The sequence below is a fragment of the Drosophila kikkawai genome, chromosome 2L (genome assembly GCF_030179895.1).
Source record: "Drosophila kikkawai strain 14028-0561.14 chromosome 2L, DkikHiC1v2, whole genome shotgun sequence".
Classification (NCBI taxonomy): Eukaryota; Metazoa; Arthropoda; class Insecta; order Diptera; family Drosophilidae; genus Drosophila; species Drosophila kikkawai.
Window position 1 is genome coordinate 3,416,053 of NC_091728.1, and position 19,119 is coordinate 3,435,171.

Below are 19,119 nucleotides of genomic sequence, written 5' to 3' on the forward strand. Positions count from 1 at the left end.
TTTTATCCTGTTGGTTTGGTCCTGTCGTTATGGACGCTGTCCTATCCTACTATCCCAACAATTGTACGCACCAAGAAATTGATTTATTTTTGTTTACGCCAAAACAGCAAAAAGTTTACCACAATTTCTACAACTTCTTTCCCTTAACCTCTCTCTATATCTCTCTGTAAATTTTGCCTTTGGCCAAGTTTTGTGTTGGCTTATTTCTCTGTTCTAACTGCACGTTAAATAATAACTTGTTTTAGGTGTTTTTAAAAATATAAGAAAAATTTTAAATATTTTTAGTACTCACAGAATTTTTATAGATATTTCAACATAATAAATAGTATGAATATTTTCTCATTTAAAATTAAAATAGAGAAATAGGAACTCTTTCTTTGCAAGGTTTCAATGTGTATCTGGCTGTTCCATGATCCCATTATTAAGTTTCTTTTTTTTACATTTAATTGGTAAATATTTCTCTCTGTGCAACACTTCGTTATCCGCTTCTTGTGGACTGTCGGGCTAATCCTAATGCTCTCTGATTACATTGGCCAGAGCACAGTCAAGGCTAAGTTTTCTCCCCTGTCTATTTGAGTTTGCCATGTCCGCTGTCTACTTGCCAGCCCGCTTATCATTTTTTTTAGCCCTGGCTTATAGACACTCCTAATTATTGGCCCTCTGGCCTGGCTAAAAAGCCAAGATTTCGGCCAATGAACTGGCCCGCCGTCTCGGCTATAAGGGTGTTTATGAGGGTGCGACGACACCTGGCGACATCAATTAGGGGGCCTGCAGGTAGGAGATTTTCTGGTAGACCCACAAATGTCAAGACGGTTGCACTTTGCTTGGGGTATTTGCTAATTTTCATTAATTATGTTGCAGTTTTAAGAGAATAAGTTGGTAAATATACATTAAACTTTATTTAGAAAGATATTCTTGTGGGGATTTAAAGCATTTAAAATTTTAAAAATTATTTTGTAAACTTTAAAGCAAATATTTAAAGAAAAATCCACAATAAATCAAATTATATAAACACAAATAATTACCAAAAAATAAAAAATCCTATTTTTTCTTAAGTTTCCATAGTTTTCTAATAAATTTCTTTAGTTTTAACTTTATATTCAAGTTCCAATTATAGTGTACTTATGATATATATTTTAGGAACGTAATCTCACTACTTGTTATGCCTTAGACCCTCTGATTTACATGCCTAACAAGCATTTATATTTATTTCTCCATATAAAGAACAATTTTTCTCCGTTTCTGCTTCGTGTAAATTTATGAAGGGCACTTGAAATGGCCTACGAGCTGGGCTCATGACCCCCATTCTGCTCCTTTTTTGTACCTTGGGGCTAAAGCCACACACACACACACACAGACACACACACACACAGTAAACAGTGGTGGCGAAGGGGGGTGGTGTGGAAAAAAAGTCAGGGAGGCAAGCAAAATGGCGAGCAATAAAAATAATTGCAAATTTCGAAATTTAAGTGTAGGCGTGAGGCACGTTTAAAGTGGCGCCCCAACTCCCCCTTGTCTCTTACCACTCCGGGGGAAATTTACCCCTACACCCTCCCCTTTGTCATGCGGCTGCACAAACAATGGCCAAAAAAAAAAAAACAGAAAAAAAACGGAAAGCCAAATGCTCAACGCAGTGTAAAATCTGCGAATCGCGGTTTTCTTTTTTTTTTCACTTTTCCCGCGCTGTCTGCATGTATGTGTGTTTGTGTTTTACAATCTGTTTCGCAACTCACGTAAAATATAAGGTAATTTGTGGAAATTTGATGTTTATCGTAAATTGTTTTTTATTTGCACAATGTCACCATTTTGCGGTTTGCCAGCAGGGCGCACTCACACACAAACACCACAAAACCGAGTTCAGAGTTGCCAGGCAGACAAGAAAAAAAAAAAAAATAATAAAATTAAATAATAAAAATGTTAGTGAAGAATTGGATCCTTTTAAACTTTCAAAAAAACAACACACTTTCATTTAGAAGCCATAAAATACTTTGTTTTATAATTTAATCATATTGAAAATGTATTTTATTATAAGATAAAGACTACATAAACATAAAACACTACATTTTTTAATTTAAGTTGAAATTAAATTTATAAATTTTAAGTTTAACCAATATAAAATACAATAAGGTAAACATTTCTTATAGTTTTGCAATAAAAATATATGTAAATATTAAATTAATAAGTTCACAAAATGAAAATTAAGATGAAATTATAAGAATTATGAAAAAAATTAAGTAGAAATACGACAAGACTTACATTTTTATAAGAATTATTACTTCCAGTAATTCAAGTTTGGTTTCTATATTTTATTTGAATTACCTTTGTGGAATTTTTGTGGATCCTGAGCCTTAGATCCTAATACATTTGTTTAATATATCATTTACGAAATGTACTCTTAAAAACATTATGTTTCCTAAAGGATATACAAATGATAACCCCACACCGAAAGAGTATCCCATGAGCAAACTGACATTTTTTCCCACCTTAATTGTGCCCCGAAAAAAGTACAACAAAAGCGTGAAAAGATGGTAAAAACAATTGCAAACATTTTTCAATTTACCTGCATGGCGGACACGATGCTCCTCCTCCTCCTCCTCCTCCGCCACCTTCTCCTCCTGCTCCTCCTTCGTCTCCTGTTGTTCCCTTCGCTCGCTTTTCCGCCTCGCGTTTCTATTGTACTTTTCGGGACTTGGGCCAAAGGTGCTTGGTATAGTTGCATTTTGCCGGTGGCACAGTATAGGAGCACCATTAATATGAGGACAGACATGGGAATAGAGGCCAAGGAGCAGAACTCCCCTACGAGGTAATCTTGAAGCATTTTGACCAAAATATGAATGAATATGAGAAACGAGAACAAAAACACACAAATTTGGGCCAGGAAACGAGATGCCTACCAGCCGAGTCTAATGTTGTAGAGCAACTGACTGAAAAAAAAACACTCTGTTTGGTTTAATTCTCATTTTATTTACTTTATAATTATCGTATATATGTTTTGCTTTTACATTGTATAATATCGTATATCAATTACGGTCTAGGTTTACATTTAAAATTAGTTTAATGTTTGGTTTCGCCATAAAAATGTTTCAGTAAAATGTTACAAGCGCCTGGCGCGAACATTTTAGCTTTTCAGTTGTTTCTTGTTAAATTTTTCATTAAAGAACCGTTTCAAATAGTTTACATTAAGTTGAAGAGGAAATTATAAAATGTGGACAGTTAAACATAGTTGAAGACTTAGGCTTAAGTTTATAGACTATTTTGATCTCATTTGGTTTTGGATTATGAATAATTTTTTGCTTAGAACTAAGAAGATCTTGGAAAATTGTGTACCATGGTCTGGGTTTAAATATTAGTTAAATAGTAAAAAAAAACAAGTTTTTTGTATAGTACAAATTCTAAAACAAATTAATTAAACTTTTAAGGATTTCAAGTAACCATTTAAAGGGAAATCTATGTTGCCCAGACCAACACAAAGAGTCTCCCAAAATCTTTCCATTTTACTTAATACTAATAATCTCTATAAGTTTTCGTGTTTATATTTTAAAACACACATTTTATTTGGAATGAAATATCTGTTTTCTTTGGTTTACTCTGTGTTTTATGTATTTACAGTTCACTTAAAGTTTAATTTGCCATTTAAATGGCCTCTATTGCTATTGGGAGAGCTAAAAATATGCGCAACATTCATTTAAAATTGAAGTTAATTTATTTAACTAAATTTGTATGCATAATTTGTTAGGCAAACACACCCCCAAAAAATACTGACCGTCCATTCTGTTTGCTAAAACATCACATAAAATAAATGCTTCAATTATGAGAATTTATTACTTGAATATTTCATAACGTAGCCCGAGCAACAATAGCTATTGGATTAAAGATTAAAGATATTTCTCGATGCCATAAAAAAGATTCGATTCGGTCTTTTAGTTTATTTTATTTGGTTTCCTCCGCCACTACATATATCACTGATTGCTAAAGGGCTGTCCGTTGTCAAGAGTTTGGTTTGGAAATATGGGAAAATATGGGAAAATATGGGAAAATATATGTAGATAGATGTACAACTAAATGATTTTACAACCCATTTTTGATGGTTACATCCTAAAAGCGATATACAATTTTATTTAGTAAAGTGAAAAAGTAAAAGAAAAATCTATCTTTATTAGATTTTCACCTCAGACACTAGACACTAGGAGAAAGTTTTTGGAAAGTTGGATAGAAATGATTGTGGTAATCACAAGTAACTAAAGTTTTTTATTCTCTATTTAGTTTACAGAAATCATTTTTAAACTCGTTCGTATCCCGCAGCTTAAAATTTATATTGAATTCCATTTTGTGTGTTTGTGTTGATTGATTATTTCTTTCTTTTGCAACTATTATGATTTTATTTCAAAGATTTTTCTCCTGTTTTTGTTATGCTAAAAGATAGTTTTGCTATTTTAATTTTCATATTTTGCGGTTGCCTTTTTGTGTATTTATATGTACTGTATATATATATCAATATCTGTCTATGTGTAAATGCAACTCACTTGGACTTTTGACGACTGGCAGCGTTCAGTTTTAAAGTTATTTTGGTTACAACAATTTAATAACTCTAGTGTTTTTTGTTTTATTTTTGTCAAGGGGGTGGTGGGCGTGTCAACTATTTACAGATTGCACACAGTAAACACAGTAAATAAATTGATAATGTGTGCTCTGATTTCGCTGAAGCGAGTGCTTTGTGCAAAATGGCAAATTAATTTGCAAATTTACACAATCTAATTTTAGGTCACCAACGGACACTGGACACAGTCGACCAATTGTTAATTTGTAATTACAATTTTTGCATTATTATAGGCGAACAATTGAAATTAGCAGCGCAATTAGTCGATCCGAGCAAACACAAATATTCGTTACAATTTAATGCCCCAACGGAGACAAAAGCTAATGAGAGGAGTCGCAGCAACGCTTTTCCAAACTCCTAGGATTTTACCCCTTTTTTTTTTCGTTTTTGCCATTGTGTCGAAGTTTGATTTTGATTGCTCTTGTTTTTGGTTTGGCTGGAAAAGCAATTAAATGAACATTTTGTCTCTTTTATTTGATTTAAACGAACGCAATTTCCATATTTTTACTCTACAGAAAAAAGCAAAAAAAATGTATACAGGACATAGAAACCTCAAAAAGGTGGCTTTTGTGTTTGGCTGTTGGTTTAACAATGATTTGACCAGAATATTATGGCCGTGTTATTGCAGTTTGTCGCCATGGACCTCAATATTTTGGCCATGCAACGAATAAATTATTATTTTAAATATAAATAAAATATATATAGGAGAAATGAAGTGCTGTTGCTTTGGCAATTTTATGCAAGTTTTTTGTGTGCTTTTAATTTACTAGTTTTCAGTTTATTTTTCATACTACAAACTCGTTAGAAGCTTGGCTTTAAAAAATCAGACGAAAGGGGGAGAATACTTTAGACAAATATTTGAAATTTTTAAGTTCTAGCTTGACTTAACTTTAGTTTTATTTACTCTTTTTTTTGTTTGGTATTTCTGCAGAGATTTTACATGTACAGCGTGTTCTGTTTTTTTTGGTCGAAATAGGCAAGTTTTCTCTTAATTAGCTTGGTTAGCATTTTTCACGCCACTTAAACAGCTAAATATTTAAAGTTTTTTGTTATCCATATTTTTACTTACTTAAATGCTAATGTCAAAATGGTATTTGTTTGCCCTTTTTTTTGTTGTCTCTCTTAACTGGCAATTAGTTTAATTTGCCAAATCCTGTATTATATCCGCTGCAACGAGAGGAAAAGAGAGAAAAATCGATTTGCGTTTAGTGCGATTTAAGCTCATTAATAAATAATGGTGAAATGTGCAATTTAAATTAATTAATGCAGGCATGTAAGTGTGTTTCACTAAGCTATTAATTTGCCAGGGACTCGTTTTATATCCCTTATTTTATTTGGAACCAGGTCAGACTGTGGATATAGATTTATCATAATATATATTGAGAGTTTTGTATTTATAAAAAATTCGCTCCAAATGCATTTGGATTTGCATTCAATCAGCATAATGCCTCGCTGAATGCCCCATTCATTTCTATTTGTATTTGTATTTTTATTTAAATGCATCTCGTACTACATTCTATATTCTATTCGCATTATATTCGTTGCATTTATATAGGTTCTATATCGTGATCTATTTCTATATGGAAGTTGAAGCGCCAAAAGCTCGATTCAAATGCCAAAACACTTCACATACGACGAGGTGAGCTGTGGCTTTGGTCGCGCGCTCTCTCTCTCTCTCTTTCGCAATAACCTTTTCCACTTGTCACTGTCGGAAAATGCTCGGCATTGACTCCACCTCTTAGCATGATTTTCCCCGCTTTTCCCAGGCTTTGGCGCTGATTTGAGCTGACACTTTATGCACTTTGACTTGCCTCTGACAATTGCAGCTTTTGCATAAATACATTTTCAGCACACACCACACACTCCACTTGAAGTCAAGTGGTTTGTGGAAATTCTCGTTCGTTTCCCACAATAAAATACTTTCGAAATTCGTATCTCTGAGTTTTTCGTTTGCATTTCTCGCTGCTCCATGGAAAAACTCAATTAACGCTTATATTTTCGCCACCGTTTTTAGGTTTCCCTCCACAAAATGTGACACGGTCGTTTGAGCTTTATGTTGACCGCTTGTTGTTATGTTTCATTACCTAATAAACATTTTATGAGAGCGGGTTGTTGTTGTTGTTGTTGGGGGGAGAAAACAGAAAGACAGACGACCGGCGAAGCGGCCAAATTGGTAAATTGTTTGAAAAGATGCATTACACACAGCTCGCTGGGGTAGAGTCAATGGCCATCAGGCGCTTTTCCCTTTCTCCCTCTCTGTTTTCCGCCCAGTTTTCCGTCGCTTTTCAACCATTTTTCCCCCTCTGTGAACAAACCATTTTGGCCAGGCCGTAATTAACAAGCTGCAAAACGGCTCCAATGGGCTGGCAATGAGTTTTCCGACATTATTTTTTACTCGTGGGTGGTTGGTGTGAGGGTTGATTAACTTTTCCAGGTAAGTTCAAGGGTCTTCAGATTTATAATTTTTTTAAATTTATATTTTACTTATTTTTAATTGAATAGGAGATTTCACTATTGATTGCATTTCAATTTAAATAAAAAGGGTTTAATTATTAATTAATTTCTTTTAATTCAATCTAGAGTTCATCTTTATTTCTTACCAGATTCTTGTGCCAATTAAAATATGTAAATTGATTTATTAGAGTATTTAATTATCGTTGAGATACTATCTTCCCGAAACCCCCTTATAAAGTCGCTTAATGTTTGACCCCTTGACTCCCATGTTGTCCGCCTCCAAGCCCTTGGACTCCTGATAGTCCTGATGGCTTCTGTTGGCCCATAAAACAAGCTGCTTCCGCCCGCCATAAGGTGCCTCAGGATGCTGCCTGTGTAATGCTACTCTACCTGTACTTTACCTGTGCACCCCCGACTTGACAGGACAACCCTCTGCGCATCCCTTCTTTGGGCGGCTTGCTCTTGTATTTATGCCTATGAATATTTCATTTAATTGAAGCGCATTCATTACCAACCACAGCAACAACAAAAACAACAACAACACCCACTCGGTGATGCTATCTCTCTTGCACTTGCCATCCACCAACCCACTTTCGCCGCACTTTCGGCGTTGTAATTAAAATAAATTTATTACGTAAAATGTTTTGCCAAAAAATTTGTCGAAAGTTGTGGCTTGGCCCCATGGCGTAATAAATAATGCTGAAGGTGTGTGTGTGTAGATGCTGCTGGCGTATGTTTGTGTGTGTGAGTGTATGAACAGGTGTGGACAATAGTGGTGGAGAAATTACTCTCCAAACAAAATTAATTTAATGTAATGTAAAATTTAAAACATTTTAAAACAAATTTAGTTAACTTTTAAACCAAAGAAATAGGTAAGCAACTAACTAAAAATCACAACAATTAATTCTCTAAAATTATTTAAATATTTTCAACTGAACTTTTTAATCAAAAAAATATATATAAATGCTGACTAAAATAATGCCATATTATGTGTATAACCTTATAAATCTTTTCCTATTTTTGCATGTAAATAAAAACTCCCTTAAAATGTAAGAACTATCATTTTGCCCACAACTGTATATCCCTTATCCGTGTAAATGTTTGTTTAATGATCTGTACACGCTTTGTTGCTGCCGTTGTTCTACGGAAATTGATGCGGTTAATATGCCTCCAATTGTTAATTTTTGCGTTTCGTTTGTATTTTCCCAAAAGCCACAAAATCATGCAAAACCCCCCAAAAAAAAAGAGAGGAAAAAACAAATCGCACATACAATTTACACAGGGAATGCAAATAGAAACCGAAAACAAAAAGCTAAATCTAATCAACAGGAATAACAAACCGACCAGGCGAGCAGCCAAACAAATTTAATGGATAACCAAAAATTTATGATTATACCTCTGATTTGGCTAACCGAGATTTGCCATGTTTTTGAAATTAATTTGTTAGACATGGAAACTATATTGTTCGATGCAGGGACTTGTAAACCAATTTTTATTGCAATTTAAATGGTGAAATTGTAATTGGGAAATAGGGAAAATTGAAAATTAAGGAGACTGTAATATTTGGCATCCCTTAAAAAAATCATTAAAAAATATTGTAGTTATATTTTTATAACCTTGCAGGTTATTATAATTTCAGCCAGAAGTTTGCAACGCAGTGAAGGAGACGTTTCCGACCCTATAAAGTATATATATTCTTGATCAGCATCAACAGGGGAATCTTTCTAGATATGTCAGGAAGAAATCGATTTTTTGGCCATTTTTGCAAAATTTTATAAGGGGTTACATCATTAAAATTTTGGATTTTAATAAAAAATTTAATTTTCAAAATTATTAAATGAAGTATGCAGATTTATTAACTGTAGAAAATCTTGCACAGAACAGTTTTCCGATTTAAAATTAATGCTCTTTTGGCCGAGTTATGATATTTTTAATTTAAAAAAAAAATCAAGAAGCTTTTTAATATAAAAAATCAGATTTTATAATACAAAATAATATTTTTCTAAGTCAAGGAATCATTTCCGACCCCATAAACCATGTATATTCTTGATCAGCATCAACAGGGGAATCTTTCTAGACATGTCCGGAACAAATCGATTTTTTGGCCATTTTTGCGAAATTTGATAAGGGGTTACATCATTAAAATGAGCAAAAATGGCCAAAAATTTTGATTTCTTAAAATTTTAAATTTGGTATGCAGTTTTTTTAAATTAATAAAAACTAACACAAAACTGCTTTCCGAATCGAAATTAATGCATTTTTGGCTTAGTTATGATATATTTTAATTGTTACCTGCAAAGGTATACAAACTTTGGCTGGCCAAAGTTAGCTTTCTTTCTTGTTTTTAATTAATTTTTCATTCCAAAAAAATGCCTCAACAATTAATTTTATTTAAACTTGACCACTTTACCTAATTGAATCCAAATGCATTTAATGTTGAGTGCACTTTCCTTTCTTCCTCACAATCAACTTCAGCTTGATCGAAATTTAATCACTCAAACGCTGTTTTGGCGAATTCCTTGGTATCAACACCCTAAACTAGGAGAAAATGATATTGAGAACACAGAAACCCCCCCCCCCCATACACACACACTCACAGGAGGACAGGACTAATTGAAACTCACGGCAAAAGGCAAGCCCGAGAGCTCTGAATTGAAACGAATGCCAGGCGGGGCAGCTGCAATTCAATACAGCGAATGGAGCGAAACACTCGAAATAAAAATGTTTGGCATTGCGTAACGCGCTCTGTGATTTGTGCTCTTTGGACTGGACTTTATTTTGGCCAAACTAGAGGAGAAGTAGAGGTAGAGAAAGCCCGCAAATCGGCAATTGGGATTGCGCACAAATCGAGGAAAGCCGGCAGCTGGAAAGCATAGCATACTTTGCAGTGCAATTTCGGGCATTGAAACAACAGCGAAATATTTGGCTTCTACCGTTGTTTCCTTGCTTCTCTTGTTGTTTTTTTTTTCTATTTTTTCCTCTTGTATAAAGTCAAAACCAGGGTTGGGGCCAATATAAAGTGGTTCGCTGAAGGAGGAGCGGGTTAACAAAAGTCTGCCACTGCCTGCTATTGCTTTTATTGCTTTAAACTGGCCCTCAAGTTCCACTTGCCATTCAACTTGGGTTCTGAGTCCCAAGTCCTGTGTCCCCTTTGGAGGAGTCTTCCTTTGGGAGACTGAAAGAGGTGGCAGCACAAAAGAAAAAGTGAAGCAACTGCCGCCAGGTAACCCAGGCTCTCGTCTTCATCTGTAGGATTGAGCTGACACTACGCCAACCCTTTTAACCCATCTTTCAACCATTTTGGTTGCAGTTTTTTGCAACCTTGGTGCAGGAAAAAGGATATTTACATATTTGCTGGCCAGAAAAGAATGCCACAAAGAGCTCTACGAGTTTGCTTAAAAAACAAACATTTTTATCAATAATAAAAACCATTTCTGTGGTCTTAGTAGTGAGGAACATTCAGTTAGTACAAGTTCTTCTTTGTTTAAGTATCCTTCCCACACAATGTTCAACAAAAAATCCAGCCTTCTCTCTCTGAGAAATAAAGGCTCAAAAGTTGTCTTTATCAATGATCATTAAGGGTATTTGTGGCTTCGCTTGGACCGCAGCTGTTCATCTTTCTCACTTTTTCCTTTTGCCCATCTTGAGTTGGCATATTTTCGTTGTTGCTTTCGGTTTTTTTGGGCTCCGCTTTGTTGCTTTGTGGCCAAAAATGCGGCACACGAACTGCAGGAGAGCTGGAGAAGCCGGAGGAGGAGCACCAGGAGGAGTTGAAAAAACAGGCAACAGGAGACACAGGAAAGTAGAGTCTTTGGCCATGGCTTTTGTTTTAATTGAAATGTTTTTGCTCCTCCGCTGGCTGGCTGCTGCAACTGCAGCTGCTTCTCTTTTCTAAGCCGATTAGAAGCAGTTCATAATGTATACGGCTAAATATGAAAGCTGGTCCAGGATGTTTTGCCCCATTTTCTCGACGATTTTCCACTCCCCGGTGGTTGGGAAAAACAATTGTTTTGGTCCACACGCTGCGGAGAGACCGCAATCGCCGCAGTCTCTCTCTCTGGCTCACACTTTTGCTTTGTCTGGGGTCTGTCTAATTGAAGCAGCATTTAGCAGATACCATGCCGTAATACGGGGCGTATGCGGAATATGAAACGGAATACGAAACGGATATCTTATGCATAACAACACAAAAATCACGCATACGCCGTGTGTGTGCCAGAAGAATAACCGCAACCATAGTTGAAAGTAAATGCCGAGCACTCTAGCATTAAGCTATAGCTGTAGATATATCTGTAGATATAGCATTTGCTTTCGCATTCGCATTCGCATTCCCAATCGCAATCGAAATCCTTTTTATGCATTCCATGTGGCATTGCGGCCGACAATGGAGAAAAATCAATCAATTTATCGTTCGCTGAGATCATGCGGTTAAGGGGCATGGAATTCTAATAGAAATGCAGGTAAACATCAGCAAGTAGGAGTCATAAATTGAGGGTTTTGTGGGGGAAAATAATAGGACATATAAAACAGAGGTAAATAATGGTAAAAATTAATATTTTAAAATATTAAAATAAATAAAAAAAGTTAAGAAATAGAATTTGGTGTTAATATAGTATTATTAGGATTTCTTTAAGGAATTGGAAGTTAAAAAGTAAGGGTTCAGTAGGGAAAATAATCGAGAATATATAATAAAGTTAAATTAAGGCAATATTAAATATTTAAAAATATATAAAATAGATTTTAAAATATAAGTTGATTGAAATATAGAACCCATTTTGTTCCATTAAGTGTAAAGCTAGTTTAGATAACCATTTTATAGCTTAATATATTTTTAAGGTATTTGTTCTTTATCTAAAATCAAAATTGCTGAGTTGTTAAACTTTTTTTAAGGTCTCTAGGTTCACAGTTATTTTATTTAGTTAAAACTTGTTGCTTTTTTGCAATCAATTTCAATTACACTGCCAGCTTAAAATATAGATTTTTGTATTGCATTTCCCATCAGTTTCTACTACGTTTTACTTACAATCCATAGTTTTTGCCAGTGTATAGTGTGTTTGGTTGTGGTGTTTGTATTTTAGGGAGTGTGTGTGTGCATGTGTTCAGTTTCGCTTCGGCGTTTCACTTCACTTACAGCTGGCAGCGTTGTTTGATTTTGATTTTGTAAAATATTTTCTGCTCTTGCATTTTACATTTTTAATAGCGCTCGTTCGCTGGCTCCTCTATCCAACCATCCATCTCCTTTCGTTTCGCCATAGTTTGTTTTGGTATTTTGCAATATTTCGACTCCTTTTCATTCTATTTTTTGAAGGAGGAGGAGCAGCAGGAGGATCTCCTGCTATAGTTGTCGTTGCAAGCGATTTGTTGTTTTTCGGAGCAGCCCCCAGAGCTGACTATTTTATGTGCATTTATCTGTGTACATTGGTGCATCCTGCCTCTCTGCTACTGCTGCTGTTGCATAAAAGGATATACAGATGCAAATTCTATACAGCATTGGAGGGTGTATGTATGTGTGGGCCTTCCATTGTCCCGACAGTGAGGAAATTCTATTTTATTTATCCGAGCAGCTTGAGCTGGAAGCAACAGCAGCAGCATCAACTCTTAGCCAAACATTTCCCACCACTTAAGTGCATAATCAATCAAACTGATTTCTTAGTCGCCTCAACCGATTTCGGATTTTTGGTCTACAGATTTGTGTTGGTATTGGATTTGCGAATGGAATATTTCTTGAATTGGATATTGTTTTTTATTGTTACAAGAAAAATTCTAATTACAAGAATAATTACATTAATAGGGAAAATAGGATATGTTTCTTAAGTGGCAGCAAGTTATATTTTAATTGATATTTTATGTTATCTTTTAAAGATTATTCTAAGCTTTTCGAAATGTATAAAAGGAGCTTTAAGGTTAAAAATTTAATTAGTAAGAGATTTGAAAACATTACAAATTTATAAAAAAAATTTTTTGTAAAGTTAAAGAGCATTAAAATTTAATAAAAATAATTTTAAAGCCTTAAGCTTCTCCAATTAATTTTGAAATTATAAACTCACCCAATTGCTGTTGCGGTTTCGACTGTTGCTGCTGCTGCTGTTGCAGATCCTTACGCTGCGGTGGCAAAGGAGGTTGCTTTCCGGATTTCCTCAGAGTTCCGTAACGCTGCGCTGCCTGCAACATTTCGTGGGGCGCCAGGGGTTGCGCCACCGCCGAGCTTCCACTTTGTGGCGTGAAACTCTGCTGGCTAAGGGAACTGGTCACCGTCTGGATGTGCGGCGAATAGCCACTGTAGTCCACCAAGCCACTAAATGCCGATGGCGGTCGCTCTACATAAATCTGCTGAGACTGGGCAGCGGCAGCCAATTGAAGACGCCACAATGCCTCCTGCGACAGATCCCTGGCATTGCTGTAGTTGTTCTCGGTGGAATTGTTGCTCGACCCTGGAAATTAGCACACATTTATATTGAGTTATTGTGGCTTAAATTACTAAGCAGCTAGTCACTAGTTAGTTTTATACAGTTGTGCATCTATGGCAAAAAACAGGTGACGAAAGTAAGAAAGGTGGCCAGTGCTTAAGGTGAGTGAAGAAACTTGAAAGTCACAGTGGCTAATTGGAAAATACACACATGGTTATGTATATATATAATGTAGGTACTAAGTCCAGTCATGCCCATCAGCCAGCTGTCCAAAAGAGAGCCACACGTGGTTGCTATTAATATAGCCTGGCTTCCATAATAAAGAAAAGTGTTTAGGACTTTGTTTAACAAGTGTGACAAGAAAATGTACAAAACCACCATTATATATCACACAATCCAATTTATCTTTACAAATATAAATAATATAAATTCCCTTTCATTTCAAAATTATATAAAAACGCATTCCAACTCATTCATTGGTGCAATAATACTACTTTTCTTAATTCAAAATGGTGCTTTTATTTAATTTGACTTGCATTTGCAGCTTACGAGTAAAAATGATTCAAACAAAATAACGAAAACTTTCACGGCAAAATTTATGGTAAGATGACCAAAGGGTAATGTCCCATGGATCTATCGTCTTCCGGGTCCGCTCCATGGCTTTGCCGTTGCCTTCATTTTCCGTAGAAACGCGATGGTGGCGGCCACTAATGGTCGAGAGCCTGTGACCAGTATGTCCAGTTCGCTCTTCATGCCGTACGCCTGTCGCCCGTATTTGTTCTGGAGGGCATCGAAGAAGGCATTAATCGAAATGGACAGCTGTGAGCTGTCCTTTTTCCCGTTCTCCTCGCACAGGGACCTCCAACTGCCGGCATTCCGCCTGGCACGTTGAAGATCCTCCATGCCGTCCCAGACCGTTCCCTTGCCCTCCTCCTCGACCAAAGTTTGACCTTCAAAGAAATTCGGACAGGACACAAAGTAGGCCTCCTCGAAGCGAATCTGACTACGGAGAATGGTCAGCAGATCCTTGGCATTGAACTCGTTCACCTTGTTGAAAAGCAAAATCTTTGGCTGGCGACTTGAGCGAGTCCTGCCGTAGAACCAATTCTGGCACGCCATCATGGACTCGAAGGTGTCGGCACTGTCCAGATAGACATTGTACATGTCGTGCTTGATAAAATCAAATTGTCCGGGCTGTTCGAAGGTCTCGATGCCACGCGTGGCACCTGGCGTTAATATAGTGCAGTTATCGGCCACACCAACAACATATTCGGGCCTGTGGCGGCGCAGGAAGTCATAGGCCAATTGTATGCCCAGGGAACCATTAAGTCTCATGGTATAGTTGGCGGTGTTCATTGCCTGCTTAATGCTCGGATTCCCCTCGATATAGTCATTGAAGCTGGGCACTTTTTGCAGCTGCACACCGATTTGGTTGGCCTTCTGGGCCAGAACCTCACAGCATTCCGTTTGGGTTACATTGGTGAAAATACTGGCCTCCGGCTTCATGATCGCCGCCTTGGCCCAGGCTATATCCCGCAAGGAGTTGCTCAGATTCGAGCTTTGCTCCCAGCCTAGACTGGTGATGCCAATGGTTTGGGCATGAGAGGCTACATTCGTGGCATCGCTGGCACCTCCAGGACCCACCTCTAAAATAGCCACTTCCACGCCAGCCTTTTGGAAGGCATGAAAAGCCATTACCGTCAAGATTTTGTTATACGATGGCGGAGGATTCATTTGCGCCAACTCCATGTTGATTTTCCAAAAGAGTTGTGTGAATGCCACTTCCTCCAAAGGCTCACCATCGATCCGTATTCGTTCGCTGGTCAGAAAGAGATGAGGTGAACTGAGGACTCCCGTTTTTACGCCATGACAACGCAATATACTCTCCACGATGCCACAAGTTGAACCTCTTCCCTTGGAGCCAGCTACTTGGATCACGGGTATGGCCTTTAGTTGCTCCCTGCTAAAGCCGGTCTTCTCCAGACACTCCAAAGTTTGTTCTATTGTTGGATCCTGTTCGGATTTGAAGCTTTTGGTGGTGGTTCTGCCGGCAACGGGTTCCAGAGCCTGGTAGCTATTCAGCTGTTTGATGGCATCCAAATAGGCCAAGCGTTCTGGTGTTTGTTCCTCGGGCTTTTCCGGTTCGGCAGGAGGAACAGATCCTGACTGCGCCGAAGATGCATTATCTGATGTCTGAGCCGGCTTTACCTGCTGCATATTCTGCACCTTCTGAGCCTGAATATCTCTGCCTGCCTGCTGCTTGGCCTGCATGTCCTTGAGCCACTGCGCCTGCTTCTGCTGTGATCCCTGCATGCGATTCATCCAACTCTGTCGCTGTGACTCGCTGGAGGCGCCCTTGAAAGCCCCAGAGTCGTCAGGTTCCTGCTTTTTCTGTTGATGCTGCTGCTGCTGTTGTTGATTCCTGGGCATTCCCCCGAAATTCGAAACAGAACTTTGACTAGGACTCCCAAAGCTGGGATTATTGCTTTGATTGAAGTTGTTCTTCGGCTGACTTGGGGGTGGATTCCCACCGCCAGCTGCCAACTTGGCTTTCTTCTGCATTTCCGGTGAGACTTTGGCCATCCATTTCGCCCGCTGATCGGGTATAATGGGCTGGGCACAAGGTTTCTGGTTGCCCAGAGGACTTGGCATGCCTTCCGAGGGGGGCGGCTGGGAGGGCGTAGGAGTGGCTGCCTCTTGTGGTAGGGAAGCCTGAGTGGATTGCGAAGCCTGCGACTGCGAGGGTTGGGACTGCGTCTTGGTCTTTTTCTTGGAGAACTCGGTAATGGCCGGCGTGGAGGATTCCTTTGCTTGAGGTGCCTTGAAGCACGACTTGAAAAAGCTACGGCTGGACAGGATCATCAAGCGGGGACATGGTCTTCGGTAGATCAACGGCAGAAGCGAAGACATTCCAACAATGGCTTATTCCAGAGACTCAAATGTAAATTTTTTTTTGTTTGTTTTCGAGATTTTTGTACGCATTTAATCGTGAAGGTATATAATGAGATTTCTGTGTTTGTTCTGTTTGGTTTTAAACGTTTTTGTTTTACAGTGTCAACCATTCGGACACATAAGGGAAAGGTATAGAAAGTTGTTCTGGTTAAGGGGATAAGGAATTGTTTTTGAACTCGTAGGTTGAACTATCCAAAATTTTCCTCATTCTGAAAAGTTTCACCAAAGCACGACTTTAACACAAATTCGCCTCTAATATTTTTAATTATTTCAACAGTAAGACGTATATTTCAGAGCTCATCCTAAAACACACGTTTTTCACAAAAACCTCTTAATTTAAATTTAATAACTTTTAAAGTGCATCAACAATAGAGTTAGAAAAAATATATCACCAACAGAAATATATTCACCAACAGAAAACACCACTATCAAATAGTACTCCAACACCCCTTAATTGCTTTTAAATTATTTTCCCCGCTATTACAAATATTTCAGAGTGCAGTAACAATTAGTGAGAAAATATCAACATTAACAAGGTGCTTGCTTTTTCTTTTTTTTTCAGTATGTGCAACATTCAGTGCTTTGGTTTATTTGGTTTAGTTGGTGGTGAGGTGCGAAAGTTAAAGTTGCTCTGTTTTTTTTTTTCTCGCTGGCCTTAGCTGAAGTTACCTGTGATGGCAAGTGTTGTAGTTGTTGTGGCGGTTTTGGCGTTACGAGAAGTTGTTGTTATGGTGGTGGCCAATGCTGTTGTTGTTGCCGCTGTGGCTGCGGTCACCAGCGACCTTTCCCTTTCTCTATTTCCCAGATGGCTGCGCTTCAAGGTGGTGTTGTTGTTGGTGTTCTGGGTTATGTTGGTGGTGTTGTTGGTGGAGTTGCCGGGAATGGTGGGTTGGTTCGTTAGATTGGCGCGTGCTTTATGTTGGTGCTGCTGCTGCTGCTGCATGGGATTAATGTTGCTGCCGCCGCCGATGCTGCATGTTGCTGGTGTCGCCTCAAGTGGTCCTGCTTCGGTTGCAACCGCACACACAGAGAGCACCCACCAACGATGTGTGTGTGTGTGGAGCGTGTATAAGTGTGTGGGTTGTGTGTGTGTGCGTTTCAGGAGCGAGGGCAGAGAAATAGTAATTAAGTTGACGCTTGCCAAAGGGAGGCGCAAAAGAAAGAGAGCAACAAAAGCCAGCGGAACCCCACAATTAAAATGCATTCTTAAGGGGAGATCACTTGGAGAAATAATGTCTAGTAATTTGTATTTAAATAAATTAAAAATATATAATTACTAGATTTTTATAAAGGATAAAGTCGGATAACTTTAACTTTAAGAAAGAAATATATATAATTCGTATATGATTATTATTTAATAATTTATTTTTCCAAGTGCCAAATCTCCCCTTCATTCAGTTTTAAACTTGTAGCTTTCCATTTAGGTGTGAATAGAGTTCACTTCTTTATTGTTCCCCTTCCCAGCTTCTTTTCACTTGCTTCCGTTAGCAGAAAACTCAGGTAAGCGAAGGTGAAAAATAAGTTGAGGAACCCCTTCGGGTTTGGGTTAAGTTCGACGGCCTAATCGGATTAAAGCCTAAGTGGTAGACCTCTTTAAGGGGATTATTTAAGAATAAAAATGTATAGGTAAAACTGAAATAATTACCTTGCATTTATTTATTAAATTTAAAAGTTTGAGAACTTTGTTTCGTTATTTTCAAAGTTGAATGGAAAGTGCAACCAAAAACTTTAGGCTAAAACTAATGAAAACAAGAGGCACCAAAATGTGCAACTGATTCTATAGCAAAAACTACTAGTTTTTTAATTATATTATGCATATAAAGTCTTCAATATATATACAAAATTTCTCTAGAAAAATGTTTGTTTACCAATTAATACTTTATTTTTAAGCTTCCTAAAATTACTTTCAAAGTATTTAATTAAAAATCTCTCAGCTCTTAACTTGACTTTGTCTTAACGTCAAACGAACTGCCATTAAGTGAGTTCTTAAATCAATTAAAAACACATATGGCCATTAAAAATCCCCTGACGATTGCTTTTGGATTTCACAAAGCTCTTGAGCCGCCTTGTAACCAATTAAAAACGGGCAATAATACAGGGCCAACACACACACACACATCCACACTGGACGATACATCGAGAGGGGACATAGCCGGCAGAAGGATAACGGCTTAATTCTCACTTAATTGGAATTACGACGGCAACATTTTCAGCCGCTCCTGTTTCCGTTTCCGTTGCCCATTGGTGTCATTTCGGTTTCCAAGGCGAGCTGCTTATGCCCGACACCAAACACCATGGAAAATTGGGCGAAATTCGGTTGCGCTGTCGCTGCATTTGCATGAGTAGCTCGGTAAGTGGAGGAGGATCCGCTCTAGATTGACATGAAATGCAATTACGGCCAAAAACTCTGGCCAGGGAAGGCTCGGTAATGCGGGGAACGGAGACGGACCATCGCAATGGCCGCCATAAATCTGCGACGAAAAATGTGTCGCTTAATCAAGACACACACACACACATAGAGACACACACTCGCCCACCGAAAGCGGGGGATTTCACGCCATCCGATCCACACCCTCTCTTCGCATCTCATTCGTTCCCAATTCTAGCCCACATTTTCAGAGCCGCAGAGCCACGTCTCTTCATAAGTTGTCGCCGGGACTAAACGAAATTTCTACAGTCAGGGAAAAATATTGGGGAAAAAGTGGAAGA

The 19,119-nt window shown here is 37.9% G+C and overlaps 3 protein-coding genes across 12 annotated transcripts in view; all 3 read right to left on the reverse strand.

The window, feature by feature from the left end:
* The window catches only part of capu (formin protein cappuccino), a 52,245-nt gene extending 49,332 nt beyond the window's left edge, over positions 1–2,913 (reverse strand). For all 7 annotated transcript variants that reach the window (XM_017182944.3, XM_070283321.1, XM_017182943.3 and 4 more), the window contains exon 1: positions 2,561–2,913. In XM_017182944.3, the coding sequence (XP_017038433.1) occupies positions 2,561–2,818 (258 nt within the window). In that variant the 5' untranslated portion in view covers positions 2,819–2,913. The remainder of the gene's footprint in view (positions 1–2,560) is intronic.
* Positions 2,914–5,645: 2,732 nt separating this feature from the next.
* The window catches only part of fred (friend of echinoid), a 110,796-nt gene continuing 97,322 nt past the window's right edge, over positions 5,646–19,119 (reverse strand). For 2 of the 4 annotated variants that reach the window (XM_070286754.1, XM_070286751.1), the window contains exons 8-9: positions 13,099–13,482; positions 5,646–5,764 (exon numbers count right to left, since the gene is read on the reverse strand). In XM_070286754.1, the coding sequence (XP_070142855.1) occupies positions 5,736–5,764; positions 13,099–13,482 (413 nt within the window). In that variant the 3' untranslated portion in view covers positions 5,646–5,735. Of the gene's footprint in view, positions 5,765–13,098; positions 13,483–17,079; positions 17,416–19,119 lie in introns of those variants that run through there. The other 2 variants (XM_017183030.3, XM_070286759.1) reach the window with 2 other exon arrangements.
* Positions 13,953–16,547, reverse strand: Fpgs2 (Folylpolyglutamate synthase 2). Its single transcript, XM_017183031.3, has one exon. It carries the CDS (start codon positions 16,366–16,368, stop codon positions 14,092–14,094), a length of 2,277 nt encoding a protein of 758 aa, XP_017038520.1. The 5' UTR covers positions 16,369–16,547; the 3' UTR covers positions 13,953–14,091.